General features: G+C 33.9%; 3 protein-coding genes across 4 annotated transcripts; all 3 read left to right on the top strand.

Moving 5' to 3' along the window:
• Positions 1 to 210: 210 nt before the first annotated feature.
• On the top strand, positions 211 to 1,035 carry LOC141696029 (uncharacterized). The gene is made up of 2 exons (XM_074500222.1): positions 211 to 602; positions 906 to 1,035. Exons 1-2 carry the CDS (start codon positions 211 to 213, stop codon positions 1,033 to 1,035), a joined length of 522 nt encoding a protein of 173 aa, XP_074356323.1.
• Positions 1,036 to 1,146: 111 nt separating this feature from the next.
• Positions 1,147 to 1,773, top strand: LOC141696030 (uncharacterized). Its single transcript, XM_074500223.1, has one exon. It carries the CDS (start codon positions 1,147 to 1,149, stop codon positions 1,771 to 1,773), a length of 627 nt encoding a protein of 208 aa, XP_074356324.1.
• Positions 1,774 to 21,596: 19,823 nt separating this feature from the next.
• LOC141698626 (uncharacterized protein C24B11.05-like) lies at positions 21,597 to 24,413 on the top strand. 2 transcript variants are annotated; one of them, XM_074503396.1, is made up of 9 exons: positions 21,597 to 21,736; positions 22,569 to 22,649; positions 22,743 to 22,808; positions 22,894 to 22,991; positions 23,101 to 23,138; positions 23,223 to 23,313; positions 23,392 to 23,670; positions 23,868 to 23,933; positions 24,028 to 24,413. In XM_074503396.1, exons 2-9 carry the CDS (start codon positions 22,589 to 22,591, stop codon positions 24,181 to 24,183), a joined length of 855 nt encoding a protein of 284 aa, XP_074359497.1. In that variant the 5' UTR covers positions 21,597 to 21,736; positions 22,569 to 22,588; the 3' UTR covers positions 24,184 to 24,413. The 2 variants fall into 2 exon arrangements, with proteins under 2 accessions (XP_074359497.1, XP_074359498.1); XM_074503397.1 differs by lacking the exon at positions 22,743 to 22,808 and having other exon boundaries at positions 21,688 to 21,736; positions 22,865 to 22,991.
• Positions 24,414 to 25,148: the final 735 nt, after the last annotated feature.

The raw sequence follows: 25,148 nt of genomic DNA on the forward strand, positions 1-25,148 counted from the left end.
TATAATTGTGGAATAAAATGACTTGTGATTATTTTTGGATATTCATCTCTGAGACTATAACTTGTGGTGTGTGTGTTTATTGTGGGGTCACAGTACAGAGTAGTTGATTATTTATTAAGATTGGGTGTTATCAAGGGAAATGGAACTCGTGACAACCCGGATCCCCGACCCCGGATTTGGGGGTGTTACACTCAGTCTTGGTTAAGAGAAATGGAGAAATCCTTTAAGTTAGCAGAAGTTACGGATGAGAAAAGGACGAAGTACGCAAGTTATTACTTGAAGGATGAGGCTAGTTATTGGTGGGAATCTACTAAAACATTGCAAGCAGAAGGAGAAGCTATTTCTTGGAAGAAGTTTATAGAACTGTTTATGGAGAATTATTTACCAATTTATATGCAAGATCAGTTAGAGATGAGGTTTGTTGATTTAAAGCAAGAGAATATGATCGTAGTGGAGTATGAAGTGAAGTTCTTAGAGTTAGCAAGGTTTGTGCCAGAGTATGTGAATACAGAAGCGAAGAAAGCTAAAAGATTTCAACAAGGACTTAAGCATGGATTCGTAGTCAAGTGGTTTTTCTCGAGATTAGGACATATGTTGTTGTGGTACATAAGGAAATGATTGTAGAATGAGAAAGAGAAGAAACTAAGAGGGAAAATGAAGGGAAGAAATGGAAATTTGAGGATTCAGAAACAGACCAAGGGAGTTCTAAGTTCAAAGGAAAGTTTGGAAGGAATGCTGGAAATCAGAATCAGAAATTCCAGAAGTTTAATCCAGGAAATGGGAAGAATCGCTTCCAGAAACCTGGACAGCGGGTGAAGGACAATAGACCTCAGGTTTCAGAATGCAAAGTTTGTGGGAAGAGACACCCGGGAAGGTGCAATAAGCTTAATGTGACGTGTTTCAAGTTATTCGGGAAAACCAGAGATGACTTGTTTTAAGTGCGGAAAAGTCGGCCATATGGCAAGGAATTGCAAGGAGCCTGTCCAGAAGGCAAATATTCTTAGGATTGCTGGACCACCACCCTCACCAGCATAAGCAGTTCAGCCAAGGGTTCAGACGTTTAATATGACAATGAAAGATGCATTGTAAGATGCAGATGTGGTAGCAAGTACTATTGTTATAAATTCAGTAGAAGTCAAAGTGTTAATGGATTCTGGAGCTACTAGGTCTTTTATTTCCGAAAGTGTTGTTGAAAAGTTAAAGTGTCTCGAGTACCCTCTTGAATCTAATTTGATTATAGAAGTAGCAAACCAGAAAAGAGTTACTGCCAATATGATTTTTCCCAATTGCGATATTAATAAAGAAGGTCAGCAATTTTCTGCTGACTTAATACCGTTTAAGTTAGGAGAATTCAACATCATACTTGGAATGGATTGGTTAGCAAACCATGATGTGCAAATTGAATGTAGCAGCAAGAAAGTGAAATTGAAGTCCAAGGATGGAATTGAGGTAATATTCAAGGGAAAGAAGCAAGAGAGAAAAATTCTAACAGCAATTCAGAAAAAGAGATTATTACGACGAGGATGCGAAGCTTATTCAGCTCACATAAGGGATGTGGAGAAGGAATCCCTAAAGAATGAGGGCATACATGTAGTTAAAGAGTATCCCGATGTATTTCTAGATGAATTATCTGGACTACCTCTGGATCGAGAGATTGAGTTTACGATTAATTTGTCTCCTATAACAGAACTAGTTTCAAAGGCTCCCTATCGAATGGCGCCCGTGGAGATGAAGGAACTAGCGACGCAGTTGCAAGAATTGTTAAACAAATGAGTAATTCGCCCAAGTGTATCCCCGTGGGGTGTACCAGTGCTATTTGTAAAGAAGAAAGACGGGAGCATGAGATTGTGTATCGATTATCACGAGCTCAATAAATTGATTATCTAGAATAAGTACCCTCTCCCGCGAATCGATGATTTATTTGATCAGCTGAAAGGAGCTACATGTGTCTCAAAGACCGGTTTATGATCTGGATATCATCAATTGAAGATCAAGGCAGAAGATATTCCCAAGACGATGTTTCAAACGAGATATGGACATGGTGAATTCTTGCTAATGGGGTTTGGATTGAAAAATGCGCCAGCTGCTTTTATGGATCTTATGAATCGAGTATTTAAGAAGTACTTGGACAGGTTCGTAATAGTGTTTATTGAAGATATCTTGATTTACTCACGGTATGGAGCATTTGAAGATTATGTTGGAAATCTTGAGGAAAGAGAAACTGTATGCGAAGTTTTCAAAATGCGAGTTTTGGTTGAAAGAAGTTCAGTTTCTTGGACATGTAGTAAACAGTGGAGGTATTAAAGTAGAACCTGCAAAGATAAAAGCTGTCATGAATTGGGAAAGGCCAAAGACTACCACGGAAGTAAGAAGTTTTCTCGGATTGGTGGGATATTATAGACGATTCGTACAAGATTTTTTTAAGATTGCGGTCCCATGACTAAGTTGAGGAGGAAGAATGAGAAATTTGTTTGGACAGATAAGTGCGAAGAAAGCTTTTAAAAGCTGGAAAAAAAGTTGGTTTCTACACCAGTATTGGTTCCACCCGATAAGAAGGGAGAGTTTCTAATATATAGCGATGCTTCATATAAAGGATTAGGTTGTGTGTTGATGTAGCACGGAAAGGTGATAGCATATGCTTCACAACAATTAAAACCACACGAGCAGAAATATCCTATGCATGATTTAGAATTAGCAGCATTGTGTTTGCCCTTAATATTTGGATACACTATCTATACGGAGAAAAGTGTGAGATTTATACGGACCACAAGAGCTTGAAGTACATCTTTACGCAGAAAGAATTAAACATGAGGCAAAGGAGATGGTTAGAATTAATCAAGGATTACGACTGCACGATAAGTTACCATCCTGGCAAGGCAAATGTTGTAGCGGATGCGCTAAGCCGCAAGGAAAGATTGAATGTGTTAACTTCGTCCGAAGAATTGATCAAGGAATTCGAGAAGTTGGAAATAGAGATACAAATTCTGGAGATGGAAAATAAAGTGACGTATGCAATGACATTTCAACCAAAGATTTTGGAAAAGAATCGACGTTGTCAAGAATTAATGATGGATCACGAGAAGGATAGAAGAGGTTAGAGCTCAAAAGGATGATAAAGGAATATACCGAGTTTGCTCGCGTATTTGGATTCCTAATGTTGCGGAATTAAAGCACAAGATACTACACGAAGCGCATAATTCAAGGTTTTTGATTCATCCTGGAAGTATGAAAATGTACAAGGACTTAAAAAAGAACTATTGGTGGCCGAATATGAAAAAAGGAAATTTCAGAGTGGATAAGCAAGTACTATACATGTCAAAGAGTAAAGGCGGAACACCAGTGACCGAGTGGATTGCTTCAGCCATTAGATATACCTGATGGGAAGTGGGAACATATCGCGATGGATTTTATGGTAGGATTACCAAAGACCAAGGCAAATCATGATGCGATTTGGGGGATTATGAAAGGAATATGTCCTAAGTCCAATCATGAATTAGGATTTAGGAATAACTTCCTGTGTAATCTGTTTTGATTTCATTGATATTAATAAAAGACTTGTTTTGTTTTTATTATGGGCTCCATCTATTTAAGTGTTTAAATAAGATATACCATAGTTTAGAGTAAAACTTTTTATGGATTATGATGAGATCATAATAGTGAGACCTAAAAAGATGATAACTCTAAACTTAAATAGTTCCTGGTCATAGGATTACTAACTGGTAATTAATAATCCGCAAAGATCGGTACATACTATGCTTGCTTCATTATGAAGGATGTCTGTTCTCATAGACATTTGTGTGGTGACACTATAGCTAGTATGTAGGTGCTTATTATGGAATAAGTTCACTGAACATGACTCGCACAGCTGAACAACTGATGGAGTTCACTCACGTGTCAGCAGTTGTTCACATAGTGATAGTTGTACAAGTATCCTTAGAATTGAGGTCATCATGGTCATCTTGTGTACACTGAACTATGCTTTGGTTTAGTTCTTAGTCTCCAGGGACAATTATTAGGGCTCTACTGGGTATAGGAATTTGTACACGAAGATAGTATATGATCAATAAAGGATCTACCCCTTCCAGTGAAGGAAGCGAATGTTCAAGGCTGATCCACTTATGCTAGTTCAGAAATCTCTGGCCAGAGTAAATGAAATTAGAAAGGAGTTTCTAATTTGCATAGAACTACGCATAGTAAATGGTAAGCAAGTGATTGAATTAGATAGGCTTGACACGAGATCCATGCCTTGTATTTAATTGGGACATTGAAGGGTAGAAGGAGTTTATTGTACGGTAACTATTCACTGAATAGGTTCTTGGTATTCTAAACAGTGAATTCATATTATCTGGATAGTCGCGATATGCTGAGAAGTATCCCTCACGATGTAGAATAAATGTGATTAGTTAATTAATCATATTTAATAAATTAGAGAATTTATATAAATAATGATAAAATAGTTTTATTATTATTTATTTCTACTACCGGCTTAATATTGAACCTACAGGGTCACACCATAAAAAGAGAATGATTTAATGGTGGAGGAATTAATTAATAATGGCTGATAATTATTTATTTATGAAATAAATAATTAATTGGCAAATTTAATAATTGATTAAATGAGATTTAATTGATTATAAATTAATTAAGAAAAGTTCTTAATATTATTAATTAAAGGATTTAATTTTTGGAAATTAAATCAAGAGAGAGAATTATTTCTAAAGTGTCTAGAAAAAGGATTAATAGTTAAAAGGTGTTTTAATTATTAATGAGAATAATAAATGGGATAATAATAATAATATTTATGGGAAAAATTTCACCTAAAAATTTTGCCTATAAATACACTATTATAGACCCTATTTTTATTTTGTACCCCAAAACCCAAAAAGTTTGCAAAACCCAATTCTCTCCACCTCCTTCCTCCTCCTTAACATCGTTTTCTTGGTGGATACCGGTGGAGTGCTTCACACTTGAGGAGCAACTGCTAAGGATCTCTGATCGTTGTCTCCGAATTATTTTAAAGGTTAGATCCGATCCCTCAAATTTTTATTCATGATCTGTATGATTTTATTTGGATTTTATATGTGTAAAAGTGTTTTCCATGCCCCCGCTGCGTTAAAAATCCAACAATGGTATCAGAGCATAGGTTGTATGCTTATAGATCTGTGGTAAAAATTTCAGAATTTTATGTGCTTGTATGAATTAATTATGATTTTTACAAGTTATATCATGAATTAATTTTGTCTGATGAGAAATCGTTTCTTAGAATAATTTTGAATGTTGATCTGGGTTCTACAAGTGTTTTAGATCGTCTGGGTATTTTTTTCATAATTTTATGATGTATAGATTTTTTATTATGAATTTTTGAAGTTCTTACAATTAAATTCGTATTAAATAATCATATATATATAATTGTTAGTAAGTATATATATATACATCTGTTATATACAAAAGACACAACACATGTTGTTTGCTGAATGCACGGAAAGAAAGAGTCAGGACGGCGGCACACTGTTCGAGGAGAGAGAAAAACGGCGGCTGACTGAAAAAGAACGGAGGACCGCGCGTCGGCCACGCGCGCGTGGGGCTCACTCGCTGGCGTGCCACGCGCGGCGCTTGGTAGACACGCGCTGGTGACGTCGTGCTGACGTCATGCTGACGTCATCAGATGACGTCATGCTGACGTCAGCATAGGGGTTAGGGTGCGTGAGGCGCGTGGGTGCGCGTGGCGGAGTTCAGACACGCGCCTGACAGCGCGTGTGCGCGTGTCGGCGCGTGGGGACACTTCTTTTGGCGCGTGGTAGCTCAGAATTGGGCGATTTTGGTGCTGTTGGATTCGTCTTTTCGAGACGCTTCTAATGGTATATTATATGATATTTTATGAAATTGTTTTGAACTATTTATAGCTAACAGAAGTGTTTTTAAGCTATTTTTGACTGTTTAAATTGCTTTTAAATGCTTCATGTGATACATAGAGATGTATAATGCTTAGACCAATATGCTAGATGATGTAACATGCCTACCTTGATGTTTATTCATGTTGATATATGTGATATATGCTTAGTTTATCATGCGATGATAGATTTAGGTGAACTTAAATGAACATAAGGCGTTTGTTAGACAACCTAGTATAGTGAAATTGTTTCATAACCTTAAGAATAATATTATGAATACAATCATGAGATTCTTGTGTTTGTGAAACACGTAATTGAATATGAATTTTCGATATGAGAGAAAGGATGATTCTGTCAACAACAGATTTCTATCTATAAGAAAGGGTTATTAAGTGACGCCTCTTGACAATGCTCCACCCGATCTGGGAATCGTGTGATTATTGATTATTGATTTGAAATATTTAATTTAAAAGGAAGAATCTCTTTATAATATGATTATGATTGTAACGTAATATAATCCCTCTAAAATTAAATAATATCAAGTAGTAATTGGCCAATGACACAACGGGCTTGTGTCGGTCATAGCCTTCCAACATGATAGAAAGTAGTTCTTATTTTTAAATCATTGTCGTTTCGTGCCACAGCCGAGGGCTTTGATTTCGAAGTAAGAAATACTTGTCTATTACATAGAGATGTGTACATTTAATAAGAATCTAAAGGTCGCTACGTGCCACAACCGTGGGCCTTTGGGGACTGATTCAATTGTACGGAATGTTGGGTTAGACTTGACTTAGAATATTGAGTTTGTCGTGCCACAGCCGTGACTCAATTATTCAAGAGGCTAAAGTTTGATTAGGGAATAACATTAGATGTAATTGACAAGAGTTGTCTGCCTATTGAACATTACATGGCATTTCGTGCCACAACCGGGGTTGTGTAATGGAATGTAGGATCCCTATTCCCACTAGCATTATGAATGCTTATTTTTCATGTTGGGGGTTGAATAAATTAGATAAACTAGTGGGAGCCACTTATGAATAAAGACCCGATTCATATAGTGTTTTTAAAATGAAATCGAATATTTGCTGAGTGTTGTTATGTGTTTATCATTTACAGATTTACTTTATACGTTATGTCTTCTGCACTATCACTCAGGAGCATACTAGATGCTCACAAATTCACTGGTCCTAATTATGTTGACTGGCTTCGAAACTTGAGAATTGTTCTCAGGATTGAGAAGCTGGAATACGTGATTGACTCACCTAAGCCTACTGAACCTGCTAGTGATGCACATAATGATGAACATGTTGTGTATCGTAAGTGGATAGATGATGCAAATGTTGCTCAATGCATCATGCTAGCTTCCATGAACATTGAGCTACAGAAACAACATGAGCATATGGATGCTCACACTATCCTCATGCATCTACAAGAGTTGTATGATGTGGCGGGGAGGACAGCTCGATATGAGATATCAAAGGAGCTGTTCGGTTGTAGGATGTTTAAGGGATCATCTGTGAATGACCATGTACTTAAGATGATCAATTTGATTGAACGTGTTGGACAACTTGGTTTTGCCATGGATGGGGAGCTGAGCCAAGACTTGGTCTTGCAATCGCTTCCGAGATCGTTCTCGCAGTTTGTTATGAACTTTCACATGAATAAGTTGGATGTCAGCCTACCTGAACTTCACAACATGTTGAAGACTGCGGAATCGAATTTTCCCCCTAAGAAGAGTTCTGTTCTTCTAATTGGTGAAGTTTCCAATTCTAAGAAAAGGAAGAGGAACTCTTCCAAGAAGAAGAAAGTAGGTGAAGAAAAGCCGGTTCCACCAAAAGCTGAAGACCCCAAGAGCAAAGTTGTTTGCTTTCACTGTAACAAGGTGGGGCACTGGAAGAGGAACTGCAAGGTTTACCTTGCAGAATTGAAGAAGAAGAAGGGTAGTGAGACTACCGCTTCTGATTCAAGTATGTTCATGATAGAAGTGAATATGTCATTAAATCAAATTTCTACTTGGGTATTAGATACCACCTGTGGTTCTCATATCTGCAATTTGTTGCAGGGACCAAGGAGAAGTAGGACTCTTGAGGAAGAGGAGGTGATTCTACTGACGGGAAATGGAGCAAGAGTTGCTACTGAAGATGTAGAATCATTTTATTTACATATGCCTACGGGCAAGACTATTGTTTTAAATAATTGTTATTTTGTTCCCTCGATTGTGAGGAATATTATTCCCATGTTAGACTTGGCTGGATTTTCATTTATTATTGAGAATAATGAATGTTCTATTCTTAGAGATAATATTCTTTATGGACGTGGTGCTTTAAATAATGGTCTGTATATATGTGACATAATTTACTTCAGATTGAACAAACTAATAAAAGAAAAGGGATGATGAAAATCTCACTTCATTGTGGCACTACAGTCTCCATTTAGTAGACATGGAGAGAGGGCTGCAAATTTGCTAGGAATAGTACACACAGATGTATGTGGACCAATATCTACGCAAGCCATGGGTGGATTTTCATACTTCATTACTTTCATAGATGATATATCTGGATTCGGATATGTGTTTGAAGAAACATAAGTCTGAGGCCTTTGAAAAGTTCAAAGAGTATAAGTATGAAGTGGAGAAACAAACCAAACAGAGTATTATAATTCTTCGATTAGATCGAGGTGGTGAATACTTTAATGGAGTATTTCTAGATTATCTCAAAGTAAATGGTATAGTCTCCCAGTGGATTCCTCCAGATTGGTATCTGAAAGGAGAAATCGAACTTTGTTAGACATAGTTCGGTCCATGATGAGCTATGCAAATCTTCCAGTATTCCTATAGGTTATGCATTGGAAACCTCAGCATATTTACTGAATAAGGTGCCTTCCAAATCTATTCCTCAAACTTCGTATGAGATATGGAAAGAAAGGAAATCAAGTCTTAAACACGTTAAGATTTGGGGATGTCCAGCTTATGTCAAGAAAGTTGACCCAGATAAGCTGGAATATCGATCCGTAAAATGTAGTTTTGTGGGATATCCTAAAGAGACTTTAGGGTATTACTTTTACAACGATCATCGGGTGTTTGTCTCCAGACATGCTACCTTCTTGGAAAAGGAGTTTATCCTTGAAGGAAACAGTGGGAGCAAAATTGAACTTGATGAAGTTCAAGAAGCACAAACTACTACAGATCGAGTGGAAACACCTGTTCTGACTGAACAACGTTTTATGGAACAGCCCATTCATAGATCAGGGAGAGTGTCTCGCCAGCCTGAGAGGTATTATGGCCTTGTCATTGAGAATGACAATGAGTTGTCGATCATTGATGATGACGACCCTGTAACCTATAATGAGGCTATGAGTAGTGTTGACTCAGAGAAATGGCATAGTGTCATGAAATCCGGAATGAAATCTATGTAAACGGGATACAAAAGAATGATTAGAGCAGATGACTAGGTGGAGACCTTTAAGGCCAGGCTTGTGGCAAAAGAATTCAAACAAAGGTAATGAATTGACTTTGATGAAACCTTTTACCTGTAGCCCTGTTATAATCAGTTCGGATTTTGCTTGCGATTGCTGCTTACTACGACTATGAGATCTGGCAAATAGCCAGATGGTTTTCTTTCCAAGGGAAATGAAAGCCTAGTGTGTAAGCTACTGCGAACCATATGTGGTTTAAAGCAAGCTTCTCGAAAGATGGAACATTCGTTTTGATGAGACAATCAAAGAGTTTGATTTTATCAAAAACGTAGATGAACCATGCGTCTACAAAAGGGTTAGTGGGAGCGCGGTAACATTTCTAATATTGTATTGAATTAGAGTTGACACACATAACAACATAGCAGACCCACTCACAAAGCTACTTTATGAAAGTCACTTTGATCGTCATAAAGACAAGATGGGTATTAGATACCAGAGTGATTGGCTTTAGTACAAGTGGGAGATTGAAAGGAATATGTCCTAAGTCCAATCATGAATTAGGTTTTAGGAATAACTTCCTGTGTAATCTGTTTTGATTTCAATGATATTAATAAAAGACTTGTTTTGTTTTTATTACGGGCTCTATCTATTTAAGTGTTTAAATAAGATATACTATAGTTTAGAGTAAAACTTTTTATGGATTATGATGAGATCATAATAGTGAGACCTAAAGAGATGATAACTCTAAACTTAAATAGTTCCTGGTCATAGGATTACTAACTGGTAATTAATAATCCGCAAAGATCGGTACATACTATGCTTGCTTCATTATGAAGGATGTCTGTTCTCATAGACATTTGTGTGGTGACACTATAGCTAGTATGTAGGTGCTTATTATGGAATAAGTTCACTGAACATGACTCGCACAGCTGAACAACTGATGGAGTTCACTCACGTGTCAGCAGTTGTTCACATAGTGATAGTTGTACAAGTATCCTTAGACTTGAGGTCATCATGGTCATCTTGTGTACACTGAACTATGCTTTGGTTTAGTTCTTAGTCTCCAGGGACAATTATTAGGGCTCTACTGGGTATAGGAATTTGTACACGAAGATAGTGTATGATCAATAAAGGATCTACCCCTTCCAGTGAAGGAAGCGAATGTTCAAGGCTGATCCACTTATGCTAGTTCAGGAATCTCTGGCCAGAGTAAATGAAATTAGAAAGGAGTTTCTAATTTGCATAGAACTACGCATAGTAAATGGTAAGCAAGTGATTGAATTAGATAGGCTTGACACGAGATCCATGCTTTGTATTTAATCGGGACATTGAAGGGTAGAAGGAGTTTATTGTACGGTAACTATTCACTGAATAGGTTCTTGGTATTCTAAACAGTAAATTCATATTATCCGGATAGTCGCGATATGCTGAGAAGTATCCCTCACGATGTAGAATAAATGTGATTAGTTAATTAATTATATTTAATAAATTAGAGAATTTATATAAATAATGATAAAATAGTTTTATTATTATTTATTTCTACTACCGGCTTAATATTGAACCTACAGGGTCATACCATAAAAAGAGAATGATTTAATGGTGGAGGAATTAATTAATAATGGCTGATAATTATTTATTTATGAAATAAATAATTAATTGGCAAATTTAATAATTGATTAAATGAGATTTAATTGATTATAAATTAATTAAGAAAAGTTCTTAATATTATTAATTAAAGGATTTAATTTTTGGAAATTAAATCAAAAGAGAGAATTATTTCTAAAGTGTCTAGAAAAAGGATTAATAATTAAAAGGTGTTTTAATTATTAATGAGAATAATAAATGGGATAATAATAATAATATTTATGGGAAAATTTCAGCTGAAAATTTTGCCTATAAATACACTATTATAGACCCTATTTTTATTTTGTACCCCAAAACCCAAAAAGTTTGGAAAACCCAATTCTCTCCACCTCCTTCCTCCTCCTTAATATCGTTTTCTTGGTGGATACCGGTGGAGTGCTTCACAATTAAGGAGCAACTGCTAAGGATCTTTGATCGTTGTCTCCGAATTATTTTAAAGGTTAGATCCGATCCCTCGAATTTTTATTCATGATCTGTATGCTTTTATTTGGATTTTATATGTGTAAAAGTGTTTTGCCATGTCCCGCTGCGTTAAAAATCCAACAGATTATTGATCGAATTACAAAGTCCACGCATTTCTTGCCTATCAACGAGAGATTCTTATTAGAATAGTTGGTCAAATTGGATTTAGACGAAATCGTAATACGTCATGGAGTACTAGTGTTTATCTTATCCGATAGAGATCCAAGATTTAACTGGAGATTTTGGCGACAATTTCATGATCATTTGGGCACGAAGTTAAAAATGAGTACCGCGTATCATCCGCAGATAGACGGACAAAGCGAAAGAACTATTCAAACAATCAAAGACATGTTGAGAACCTGTGCATTGGATTTCAAAGGAAATTGGGACGATTATTTGCCGCTGATCGAATTTTCCTACAATAACAGTTATAACGCGAGTATTGGCATGCCGCCTTACGAAGCATTATATGGAAGAAAATGTAGATCCCTACGTATTGGGATGAAGTTGGCGAGCGCAAGCTGATAGGCCCGGAATTAGTTCAGTAAATGAAGGAAAAAATGAAACTGATTCGTAAAAGATTGATGGATGCCCAAGATCGACAAATAAAGTATGTGGATCAGAATCGTAAAGATACGACATTCGAACCCGGAGAAAAAGTGTTGGTGAAAATATCTCCATGAAAAGGCTTTTCTAAATTTGGAAAGAAAGGAAAACTAAGCCCAAGATATATTGGGTCATTCGAAGTATTAAACCAAGTCGAAAAAGTGGCATACGAGTTAACGTTACCTCCGCAAATGCAGCATCTCCATAATGTGTTTCACGTCTCTCTTTTGAAAAAGTATAATGCGGATGCTAGTCTTGTAATCGAGTTAGAACCAGTGGAAATTCAGCAAGATCTGTCTTATGTGGAACAACCCGTTCAGATTTTAGATCGAAAAGAAAAAGCGCTTAGAAATAAAGTGGTATCGTTAGTTAGAGTTTTGTGGAGAAATCCTAAGGTCAAAGAATCAACTTGGGAATTAGAAAGTGAAATGCGAGAAAAGTATCCCCATTTGTTTGTTTAGACTAGATTCCGAGGACAGAATCCTTTTAAGGGGGTAGCTTGTAACGACTGTGATTTTCGAGATGTATTTATATTAATAAGATACAATTTTAAGTTATAATCGTGGATTTATGTATATAAAATAAAAGGTTAGGTGATTATGTGGTTTATGTGTAATTCTGCGAAATAGTAAAAGTGAACATAAAATGACTCATTCTAGTTTGATGAGTCAGTGATGGGTATAAGATACGTGGATTGTCGGGCCGTCAGGTTGAACGAAACCCGTAATATAAAAAGGGGATTAAATGAAAAAGGGAATAATGTGTTTAACTGTACCAATGTGAAATATGTTTGATGTTGCTGTGTGAATATATGTTGTCTTGAAATTACGAATATGAATTTGTGATTCACGAGTTTCTAAATATTTTTCACTGATTTATTTTTTAAGAATTAGGATTATTTGATCTTTATATAATTTCTATAAAATTATTGAAATATGATCAAGGTGTGAAATTTATTTTAGTATCTCTGAAATAGTCCAAGAGACTTTCTAAAAATAATAGTTGGATTTATTTTGGTGCTTTGATATTTTAAAATGATTTTTAAAGACTTATTGCTATTATTGGAGGTTTAATTATAAAATCAATATAAAATGATCCAGTTACTCAAAAATAAATTTAAAAATATGGGTGAGGGGCTAATTTTATATTTTACCTTATAAAAATAAAAGTTTAGTTATTTTCATTTTGTGTGGAAATAAATAAGTATATTTATTATGTTTTTGGCATTAATAAAAGTAGAAAAAAAAGGTGGAATTTTTAAATTACTAAATTGCCCTTAAAATTTTATATATATACTCCCATTTCTCCTCCTTTTCTCCTGTTTCTCTTTTTTCCCTCTCGGATTCTCTCTTCGGTACTCTCTATCTTCTCTCTTCCTCACTCATCTCTCACCTTTTCTCTAATCTGAAGCCATACTTGTGCTTGGTTTTGTTTCCTCTACACCTTTATATACTTGCATGTGTGTATCTTGAATGATTCTCGAAACCCTCTTTTGGGTTCCATTCGACTTTTCCAAATTAAAGATGGGATCGGTGGTTTTGTGGTTAATTATAGATGATAAACATGTTTAAGTGGTTGCCTAAGTTAATCAGTGAGGTTTTGTCGAAGAAAACCCCGAATGGGGCATCTCCGAGACCTTGTTGCCACCGATGATAAACTCCGGTGAGCCGGTGGTGGACTATGATGTGTGCCTGAGTCCTAAATTATATATTACAATTGAATTAGTTGATGCATGTGAAAATTGAAGATTTTGGATTCGAAGTATTAAATTTTATTAAGTCGAGTTAGATGCTAAAAATGATTTTTTTCGACTTGAGTTATGCATGTGGATATATAAGGTGGATTATGATTATTTGATTGTTGCATATTATTTTTATTTTGAAAACACGAGTGTAACCTTCGGTTTTTAAGAAATTTGGTTCGAATTATATGATAAACTCGATTAATGTGATAATTTCTCATTAGTTTGGTTTGAATTAGCATCGATTTTTTATTGGAGTTCATGCATGTTGATTTTAATGGTTGCATGTAGGATAAATGAGGGTCGGATGATAAAATCTATAAATTCTTGTTTGAATTTTGTGTTTAATATTGGAGTTTTGATTCGAATGAACACGTTATGACTAGATATGGGATATAATATATTTGGTTAGGGAATCAGATTATTGTTTAACTTGGTTGTGAATTCGAGTTTTGATAATAGTTGGGTGTCACTACATGATTTTGTGATCTATAAGGTGAAATCGAATTGCATGCTATAGTTTTGACTTGGTATCTTAAGTCGTTAGTTAATAATTATATAAAGTGGAGTTGCATGCTAAGCGTTAAGTGATAAAGAGTAATTATATAAACTCGATTGTGATTTTTTGATTGATATGATAAGGGTAAGCGTAGTTATAGATACATCATGCCCAATTTTCGAAAAGAAAGCATATAGGTTTATATAAGAAATGAAGTCAATTTGATTGTTAAGATGTTGTGTCGGATTACGTGAATATGTGATTACTTGTTATGTGTTAAAGTATCGAATTAATTGTTGATATAAAGCATATAAAGGTGTAACCTATTATGTGTTATGTGTGATATATATAAGATAAACAGATATTGCGATTGGGGTAGAAATATAGACGTTCTGAGAAATGTCATAAATCGATCAAGTTTCTAATTAGGGTTTGTTTCGTAATTGTAGGTTTGAAAAGCGAAGACATTCAAGCTAGGAGAGGAAAGAGGTCCTAGGTGGCAGTAGCTCGTATACCGTAAAATAGGAAAACTATCTGAGGCAAGTAACTCTGCCTTCTGTTGTGAATTGATTATAGAGGGGTTATTGATGTTATGCACTAATAAAGAATCTTCGTAATACTGTTATTGATTCCTTTTGATAAACTGTTATTGATTACTTGTGATAAACCTGTTATCGATCCCTTGTGATAAACCTCGTTAGTAATCCCTTGTTTCAACTAATTAATACCTTGTTTCCATATCGCTATATTTATGATCCCTTGACCCTAAGAGACGTAACAAACCTTTCGTAATTCATACCTTGTTAACCTAGACTCCTATAATAATACATTTGTGCCTTGTGATATATCGTTCTTTGGAACTATCCTGAAAACAGCATTGTTATACCATGTTTATCAATAGATCATTTCCTTAACTGACGATCCCTTTTACAATTTGATTATCATCTTTGAATTCTTGAATTGAACCTAAGAATGATTTTCGAATTGAATGAGTCCAAATAATTTCACATATTTGGTAATATTAAAATGAACTTAGCCAAATATTCTATACTTCCAACATAAAGGTTTTCCAAATGAATTCCTGATGGATTGGATAGAGACATAAGAGACTAGTGGGACTAGTCCAGTCACATAAGAGGCTAGCGCCGCTAGTCCAATATAAAGGCTGAAATAATGCCATAAGTACCTTAATTACCAGATGGAGGTCAGTATGGGCTGATCACCCGTATTATATTTAAAAGATGGATATTCCAATCAAGGGTTCTTTAATATTTTATAAAAGAGAAAAATGTATACCTTTGTTAAAGCAGTATGCTTTCTTTTAATTCGAAATGAAATATATTGAATTGTATCTTCTTTAAAGTTATGAAATTTGATCGAGAACCCTGTCACTTTACTTTGTTATTGATACTCGAAACTTGAATGATTGCTTCCTTTAAAATGAGAAACTCTCTGAGAACCCCGTTAATGATTTTGATGAATGTTGGCTTTCTTCCAACTTTGAATCTTGAAAGCCTGAAAACCTCTTCCAACACCTTTACCCGACCATTAATAGAATATTGCCACCTAGAGTTTTGAAAGTAGAATGCCTTTATTATGTTGATATTTAGAATTGTTAAATAGTTACTTGCTGAGCCTTTTTGCTCATTTATTTGCTTTAATCTAACCATGGAAATTAAGCAAGAAGATGGTCAGACTTAGGCGCACCACTCGCAAGAGCGTTCCTGGAGGTCCCTATCGCTTCACGGGATTCCAGATGCCAAATCAGGTAGATGATGTGTGAGTAGGAGACAATAAGTTGTTGGGAAATGTATTAGCTGAATCAGATACTTTTGGTTTATCTGTCGATTCCAAGTCGGAATCGGATAGTTTGGTTTTAATTATATTTTGGGTTGTAATAATATTATTTTGGTTGGTAGTTGTAATCTTGTCTCATACTTTATCCTATTAGATCCTGTTAGCTTCGGGGTTTATTATATTTCTGCTATTATTAGATTAGTATTAGTGGTATTATAGGTTCTCATTCCTAACCCCGATTTTGAGGGTGTCACACTTTCTTTATTTTACTATTACTTGATGTGCTTGAAGAAATAAAATATATGCCTTCTTTTCATGAAAATGAAATAGAGATTTATAGATTTATGGAAGCAGTGAATGACTTTAATTTTTATTTTTCTATTACATATGATGAGAAAAGTTTTAGGAATCACTAATAACTTATCACAAGCACTATAAAGAAATGATCAGGATCTTGCTAATAATCTAAGTTTGGCAAATCTTATAAAAAAATGTTACAAGCATTTAGAGATGATGGATGGAATGAGTTACTTGCCGATGCTTCTAAATTCCGTGAAAAGTGTGAGATCAATGTCCCAGATAGGGATATTATCTTTATGCCTCGTGGAAGATCAAGACGTAAACTACAAAAAAAGTTTATAATCGGCATCACTTCAAGGCCAGTTTGTTGAAAATTATAATTGATTATCAATTGTAAGAGATTAACGAGCATTTTGATAGAGATAATATGAAGTTACATTCGTGCATATTATACCTTTATCCACATAATTCTTTCTCAGCTTTTGATAAGCAAAAATTATTCCAACTTGAAAGATTTTATCCTTTGGAATTTGATCAAAATCCGTCTTCTATCACTTGAAGACCAACTTTCTAACTATATAGTTGACATGAGAAATAATGTTGATTTTCAAAATTTGAAGGGTATCATTGATCTTGCAAAATAGATGGTTCAAAAACACAAAGATATTAGATTTTCTTGGGTTTTTTATGTTGTTAGAGTTGTCATTGATTTTACCGGTTGCAACTGCAACAGTTGAGAGAGAATTTTCAGCCATGAAACTTGTTAATACCCCGCTTCAGAATAAAATGAGAGATAATTTGTTGAATGATTGTTTGGTAACATATACTGAGAGAAATGTTTTTCAAACAATTGAAAATAAATAAATTATAAAACGATTTCAAAGTATGAATTTTATGCTGACTGTAACAACTGAGTCCCATATCGAGGATATATAGAACTTTTGTTCAACAAAGTACTACTACTAAGTGCACCAACAAATCTTCTGTGGGCTTGTTGTCTACCCAAGTTGGCTATATTTGGGATAGTAGACTTCAGCTTATTTCGGATTCGGAATCGGGAATTGAGCCGGATTTTGAAAAATACTTAGGATTTGACCCGAATTGTCACATATGGTATCAGAGCTGACTCTCGAAAATTTGATGCGTCAATTCAAGTTGCTGGAGGTGGGGATACAAAGGCTGGTGGTATTATCCCACAATGGACAGAGATCCGGAGATGAGGACACGAAGGCAACCAGTATTATTCCACAATGACTAGAGGCAAAGATCCGAACCTATGAGTTGTCTGTTCGAATTTGACAAGGACGTTAGGAGTTTAAGTTGGGGAGTTTGGAATACAAAATATATTTTAGGGATCTTTGATGGACTTATTATTTACCCAAATATTTAGAACCATAAATTTTGACTTATTTCGAATTCAAAATCTAAACTTGATCCGTCCTTAAAAAATCTAAATTTAATCTCATAACGATGATCATGTAAATATTACTATGTTGTAATATCTACCTATTTATTTTTTTCTTACACGTGTTGATTTGGATACAATTTTTTGGGGAACCCGCTTATGTTGAAATTTGGGTCGTCCATTGGTTCGAGGTATATGTGTGTACGGCCAGGGGGTGACATGTGGAGGTTGTTGCCTTTCTTTGTCTGTCCGGAGATAACGTAATAATCTTGGACACGCGGAATATATGGGTCTGCGTGATAAATTATAAGTCACTTATAACTTATAGTTATAAGTTTGTAACAACTTGTTAAACAGTGTTTGTCGACCTTCCTTATTTATAAGTTGAATTTATAATTTATAAGCTGATAATTTGAATGTTAGCGACGATATATTTTTTCTTAACTTATTTTGATTTTTTGTTTTTTATTAACTTTAATTTTAAAATATATGTTTATAAATATTATATTAATTCAAAACTCGTGAATTAAAATAATTATATATAAAAAATATTTGTTTTAATTCATTTAAATAAAAATAATTCTGACTTTTAAGTAAAATTATCCAAAACTTATATAACTTATAATTTTTAATTTACTTATGACTTATAAGTTATATATTCATTTTAAGTAATACGCCGCCAATAAAATTGATTATCTCTGCATGTGTCTGGTAGTAGTAAATTACTAAATTCACTAATGTCACCTTCCCCGGTCCCAGCCAGTTTCGGTCAACTAACCGAAAGTGTTAACCGAAAGTGTTGCTAGACTATGTTGCATCCTCCGGGAAGCAATGACAAGAATTTCTACTTAATCCGTACTTAAAACTACATATTTTTAATATTATAATAGTCAGAATAAATATAATTTAATTCAACGGTTTGGTTCAACGATAATTCCCTAATTTTGATTATTACAAAAATAGATAAATAATATTATATATCTAATAAACTACTAAATTATTAAATTACTACTAAATATAGTATACTTATCCTACTAAATTACGAATACAACTTATCCTATTATTAAAAGATATAAATAATAGTGTTACATATCTGCTAAACTAGTAGAAATAGTCTATTTATTCTACTAAATTACGACAGCATCTTATTCTATTATTTTTATTATAAATTTATAATCATTATATATTTATATAAATATTTTAAAAATATAATATAACTTGATAAATAAAAATTTAAAATATTAATGGAAACCTGTGCATCGCACAGGATTTATGCTAGTATAATTAAGTCAGGAGTCTCATAAAACAAAGTATGTATATTCTCAAAATTTTGGAAATTTACGGTGCTTATAGTAAAGTAAATAACATATAATAGAGTTAAATTCTATGGAGTATATATTATTATTCTATGAGTAATTGGCAGTTTGTAACCTACTTTTATTTTCATTTTTGCGATTTGGGTCTACATTATTTTCTCTGTCAATTTGCACCCCGTAAAATTAATTTCGCTTCTATTTGCACCCCATTAACGACTTTCCATCCAAGATGACCGTTAACTTTAACGGAATCGGGGGCATTTCAGTAAATTGCTAATTAAAACAAAAGAAAATAAGAGTAATTGTCACTTTGTAACCCATTTTTTTGGGCGTTTTTTCAATTTGGGTATATATTATGTTTCCTTGCAAGTTGCACCTTTAACTTTAAATTTCACTTTGTTTTGCACCCACTTTTATATCAGGGGTAAAATCGGAAATTTCTGGTCTTCAAGAACAAATCGCCGGATCCTTAGATTTCCCGGTCCAAACCAACAAATAAATACATGAATCGATTACAAATAGGGCTAAGCATAACCGAACCAAAACCGAAAAACTGAACTGAACCGTACTAATTTGGTTCGGTTTAGTCCTGATTTTTCAGAAATTTGTTCTATTCGGTCTGGACCAAATATACCGAAATAAATTCGGCTCGATCCGGTTCTTTTAAAAAATATTTCGGTCCGAACTGAATAGATTGAATAAACCAAATCATAAATACACTAATTTATATTATATATTTTACATATATTTTGAAAATTATAATTATAATTTTTAATTTTTAATTGTTTATACACCGGTAGAACTCTACATATCACTTTACTTTAATTATATTTTAGAGTTCATATTTTTAGGTTTGAAATTTTTATTACAATTTTATTTTTTAAAAAAAATTCAGTTCGTTCGGTCCAAAACCGGACCAAACCGAATTATTTCGGTTCGGTTCGGTCCATAATACAATTTCGGTCCGGTTTGGTCCAAGAAAAAGTGATAATTCGGTTTTTCAGTCTATTCGGTTCGGTCCGGTTTTGGACCGCACCGACCGAATGCTCAGCCCCATTTGCAAATAACAAGCAAAAGTTATCTGTAATATCAAATTTCGTGAAAAATGCCCGAAAATCAAACCCCCAATTCGAAATAAGAATCATATATGGAGTTTAATTTTTTATTTTAGCGAATATGGATCGGCCTATTAAATATTCGCTCCATTTATAATTGGATTTTTTTATTGGATCGAATCCTGGATCGAATATTTAATATGCCGATCCGTATCCGCTAAAATAAAAATTAAACTCGATTCTAGGATTCTTTTTCCGAATTAGGAGTTTAATTTCCGGGAATTTTTTATTAAATTCGATATTACAGATATCTTTTGCTTGTTATTTGCAACCGATTCATGTATTTATTTGTTGGTTTGGACTGGGAAATCTAAGGATTCGGCGATTTGTTCTTGGAGACCCTAAATATCCGATTTTACTCATGATATAAAAGTTAAAAACGTTCAAGGGGTGCAAAATAAAGCGAAATTCAAAGTTTAAGGTGCAACTTGCAAGGAAACATAATATAGACCCGAATTGAAAAAACGCCCAAAGAAATGGGTTACAAAGTGCCAATTACTCTTATTTTCTTATGTTTTAATTAGTAATTTACTGAAATACCCCCGCTTCCGTTAAAGTTAACGGTCATCTTGGATGGAAAGTCGTTAGTGGAGTGCAAATAGAAGCGAAATTAATTTTATGGGGTGCATGTTGACAGAGAAAATAATCTAGACCCAAATCGCAAAAATGAAAATAAAAGTGGGTTACAAACTGCCAATTACTCTTATTCTATATATGTTTTACAAATAAAATATAATTAAAATATTAAAAATATATTAATTTTCTAATGATATTTTACAAAATCACTATTTTATTAAAAATATTGCAAATTGCATACATTTTACAAGTATAACATTGCTAAATATATTATTTTATAAAATATGCTTAATTTGCGGCACATTAATGTTCATATTACATAACATATATATGAGATTTGCATAATTTTATTGTGAAATAATGATATTTGCTAAATATGTTTTGCAAGATAGTACATTTTACAAAATATTTTGTTAGCAGAATACAGAGTGACTCCGAAAACTCCAATAAAAAGGTAAGCTCCATAGAATTTTAACTCAAATATAATAAATACTACAATTAATATTACATATTACCATCAATAAAAAACATTAGATAATTAAATATCATTTTTAAAAATAATTTTAAGAATACAATGGATATACTTGCAAATGAGGCATAAAAAGATTCTTTGGACAATTTATTTATGAAAAAAATTTGACGTGTGCATATGCGATCAGAACACTAGAGAAAGAATCAGAAAAGCTTGACCACAAAAAATGATATCTGTTGAGATACGCGGCAAATAAGAACGCCGACACGATTAAGGCTTTTTCTAATAAAATAAAATAAAGAAAATTCACAATAACTAATTATTTATTTCACCATAAAATAGGAAATTAAATCAAATAATAAAAAAGAACAGTGATGACTTAATTTGCGGCCTATTTAAGAAACACGGACTTTCTGCATTCAGTTTCCTTTTGCTTTTTCCCCATTTCTCTGCGGTTAACACATTTTCTGCCATCAGTCTCCTCTCCCCTGGATCTGGGTATGTTTTCTTATGCATATTTATTTATGTATGTATATTTACACAAAAACCTCATGCATTCGTCTGTTTAATATACACGTGTGTGTTGCTTTTGTTGTTGTTTCATCTCTCCCTCGTTTTGTTATTAAGGTTTATCTTCTCTATTACATTCACTTTTATAATTTTATGTATTGGTTGCTAATGCTTTGAAATTGTTGGCATGTATGTATGTATGTGCATTTTAGGATCATGTTTTGGATGCTTAGATTAATTTTATGTACAGTGTACTAAACAAACCACGTTTACACTGTAATTTCTTTTTTCGGTTTCGATTTCGTGGTAGGTTAGTTCGTTGTGTAAAACATTGTACAGGCACTTTATAAAAATTTATACAACTATGTTCTGGAAACTGACCACGGTTCTCCTATTTTCATTTGAAATCGATGTATATGGATCTGGAATGCATTGAACTTTGTGACTAATAATAGGGGATATTATTAAATTTTCTTTTAATGTTTATTATAGTATAATGTTAACAATGTTTTCGAAAGTTACCATGGTTCTCCGATTTTCACTTGAACCCGAGTGTAATTATAGATTGATAGATATAAAGGGGTGTTTGGATATTGGAATTTGAAAATATATTTGTGTTGTACATTCTCATTCCCTAATTTCTTGTGGTCTGAGTTCAAATCACACGATTCAAACGGACTCCTAGGATGCATTGAACTTTGTGATGGAATTTATAGGATAATGTTAGTTTCAGTTTTACTACAGAAAAGTTGTGTTTTTACTTATTTTTTCCCTCTTTGAATGTCTTACTGAATAAATTTCTTATGTTATTGTATTTCAGTTAAAGATTTGTAGATCACGATGGAATATGAAAATGAGTACCAGCAGTATTCAAATTCGAAATATGAATGCCTTCTCTTCGGTGAGAGTTGTTAATTTAACTTTTAGTTCGCTTGTGTTTCTTTAATTCGATTATTAAACCTTATATACTTATATGATCCTATTTCATAATTAGATGTCGATGATACTTTGTATCCGTACAGATCTGGATTGTCACTCCAATGCACCAAAAATATTACAGGTTTGCTTAACTTGATAAAATTCTCGTGTGTTTCTAATTTGTGCAATTATATTTAGGATGGGCTTCATATAAATGCCTTCAATAGAATATATGATCCAGAAGCTAAAGATAGAGGAGAGTAAAGTTCCTGAAATGTGTGTTCAACTATACAAGGACTATGGAACAACAATGGCTGGTCTCCGGGTATGATTTAACATCATGAATGAATATGAGAATATCTATCTATACTTCTGGGAATGAAATAAAACAAACTTAATACAATTTTGATGAATCCTTTGTCTTTTACCATCAGGCTATCGGTTATGATTTTGATTATGATGATTACCACTGGTACATTTCCTGCTTACTCATCACTAAATAGATCATATCTTTTTTGTAAGTGGACAGAAAACTGAATCTTATGTTTGTTTACAGTTATGTACATGGAAGACTACCGTATGAGGAGAAGTTAAGGCCTGATCCAGTTCTTAGGAATCTTTTACATAGCCTGCCTATTCGGAAAGTTGTAGGTTTTCTTCCTTAACAAAAAATGGCATGACTAAAGTATGAATCTTTTCATCTGACTATGTCAATGTCTGTGCAGATATTCTCAAATGCAAATGATGCCCATGTTGCTACTATACTTGAAATACTTGGAATAGAGGACTGTTTCGAAAGGATTGTCACCTTTGAGTCTTTAAATCCTACCCATGAAAGTAACATCTCTGATGGCGGAGAAAACCAAGAATCAAATGTTGGTAGTGGTATGGACTCTGATGCTAGTGTTGATCCACCACTACCCAAGTCTCCAGTCGTCTGCAAACCATTTGAAAATGCATTTGAAGAAGCTTTCAAGATAGCTGATATTAACCCCAAGAAAACAGTAAGATAATTAAACAAATCCTTGAACTCACAAGTGGCATTGTTGTTGTGTTGATAATACTTAACCTTGTGGTATTGATTTTTATGTTTCATTCTCTTCTCTTCTGTTCATAATTACTTATGTATTTAGTTGTACATATCTACTTATTTCCTTTGCATAGTTATCTAATCTTTGATTATTATTTTTTTCAATTTTAGTTGTTCTTTGATGACAGTCTACGTAATTTGCAAACTGCAAAATGCATGAACCTCCACACTGTGTTGGTAAGTTGTGCTATGCCCTTTAATTGAAGCAGCAGCTTTATGTACATTACATTAACCCATACATGTTCCTCACTATTCTCTTTCGTGGGTGTAGATCGGTTCTTCTCACCGCAGTACAGGTGTAGATTATGCATTGGAGAGTATCCATAACATTAGAGAAGCATTGCCAGAGCTTTGGGAAGAGCTTGAGAAGGCAGACAGTGTTCGATACTCTGGACAAGTTGCAATCGAGACTACTGTTAGAGCTTAATATATCATGGTTGCAAGAAAAAGGCAAATCATGTCTTCTGGGGATCTTTTAAACCCCAAAAAAATGTATTTCTTTTGGTATATTTGAATCCTTATTTTATTAAACATGTAATTTAATCTTGTGGTACGATGCACCGCACACCTGTGCAGATCACCTTCAGCTTAATCATCTGTATCTGATGTTGAACACTTGTAATATTATAACCAACTAATTATCTGTTGATTCTGCAATTCTTAGGACTATTCTGCAATTCTTAGGACTATTCTGCAATTCTTAGGAGTATTAGTTATGATATCTTACTACTTACCGTTTTTTCATAAATATTGCATCCCTGTAAATTCTTGGAACTTGATTTCTTCGCCCTTTGCGGTAGCTCCTCCCTGCTGCTCTCCTGTGGCATAGTCTCTATCTGTTCAAACATATTCAATATATACACTGATACATATTAAAATGTAATTTGCTTTTGGCGTTTCATGTGAAGCTTGGTCCCCATTCTGAGTTGAAAACAAGCTTCTTGGATTGCTTCCTTGAAGTAGAACTTGATAGCATAGAACCAGTAGTGCTATTATGTTCTGGTTTGTGATGTTTTAGCAAGGAAGAAGAAACTGATACAACTGATTCGATAAAAGTTTTTCCGTCAAGTAGTCTTGATGAAACAGAGAAATCAATGAAGTTTGGAATTTTATGGCTGGCTCTTTTAAATGTAATGTGTATATGGCAGGGTAATAGCAACCTTATAATGGATCCTTACAAAATTTTAAGTATCGAATCAAAAAATAGCACTACAACAGAATCCAATGTAAAATTTTAAAATCCACTTTTGCTTCCTTTTAAAGATAATGAATGTATAACCATTCCTTATCTTATTTGCATTAATTATATATGTATTTCCCACCTTTTTCACCCTCTTTTTCTCATATCTTTTTCTCTCTTTTCTTTAAAAAATTTGAATAGTGTTATAAATA

The sequence above is a fragment of the Apium graveolens genome, chromosome 11 (genome assembly GCF_009905375.1).
Source record: "Apium graveolens cultivar Ventura chromosome 11, ASM990537v1, whole genome shotgun sequence".
In the NCBI taxonomy this organism is placed as follows: Eukaryota; Viridiplantae; Streptophyta; class Magnoliopsida; order Apiales; family Apiaceae; genus Apium; species Apium graveolens.

What these genes read in the sequence shown, in the direction of transcription:
- LOC141696029 (XM_074500222.1), top strand. Translation starts at nt 211, where the DNA reads ATGGAGAAATCCTTTAAGTTAGCAGAAGTTACGGATGAGAAAAGGACG. An exon ending in TTAGGACATATGTTGTTGTG is followed by an intron (nt 603 to 905) that starts GTACATAAGGAA and finishes ACGTGTTTCAAG; the next exon opens with TTATTCGGGAAAACCAGAGA.
- LOC141696030 (XM_074500223.1), top strand. Translation starts at nt 1,147, where the DNA reads ATGGATTCTGGAGCTACTAGGTCTTTTATTTCCGAAAGTGTTGTTGAA.
- LOC141698626 (XM_074503396.1), top strand. Translation starts at nt 22,589, where the DNA reads ATGGAATATGAAAATGAGTACCAGCAGTATTCAAATTCGAAATATGAA. An exon ending in ATGCACCAAAAATATTACAG is followed by an intron (nt 22,809 to 22,893) that starts GTTTGCTTAACT and finishes TGCCTTCAATAG; the next exon opens with AATATATGATCCAGAAGCTA. An exon ending in TGAACCTCCACACTGTGTTG is followed by an intron (nt 23,934 to 24,027) that starts GTAAGTTGTGCT and finishes TCGTGGGTGTAG; the next exon opens with ATCGGTTCTTCTCACCGCAG.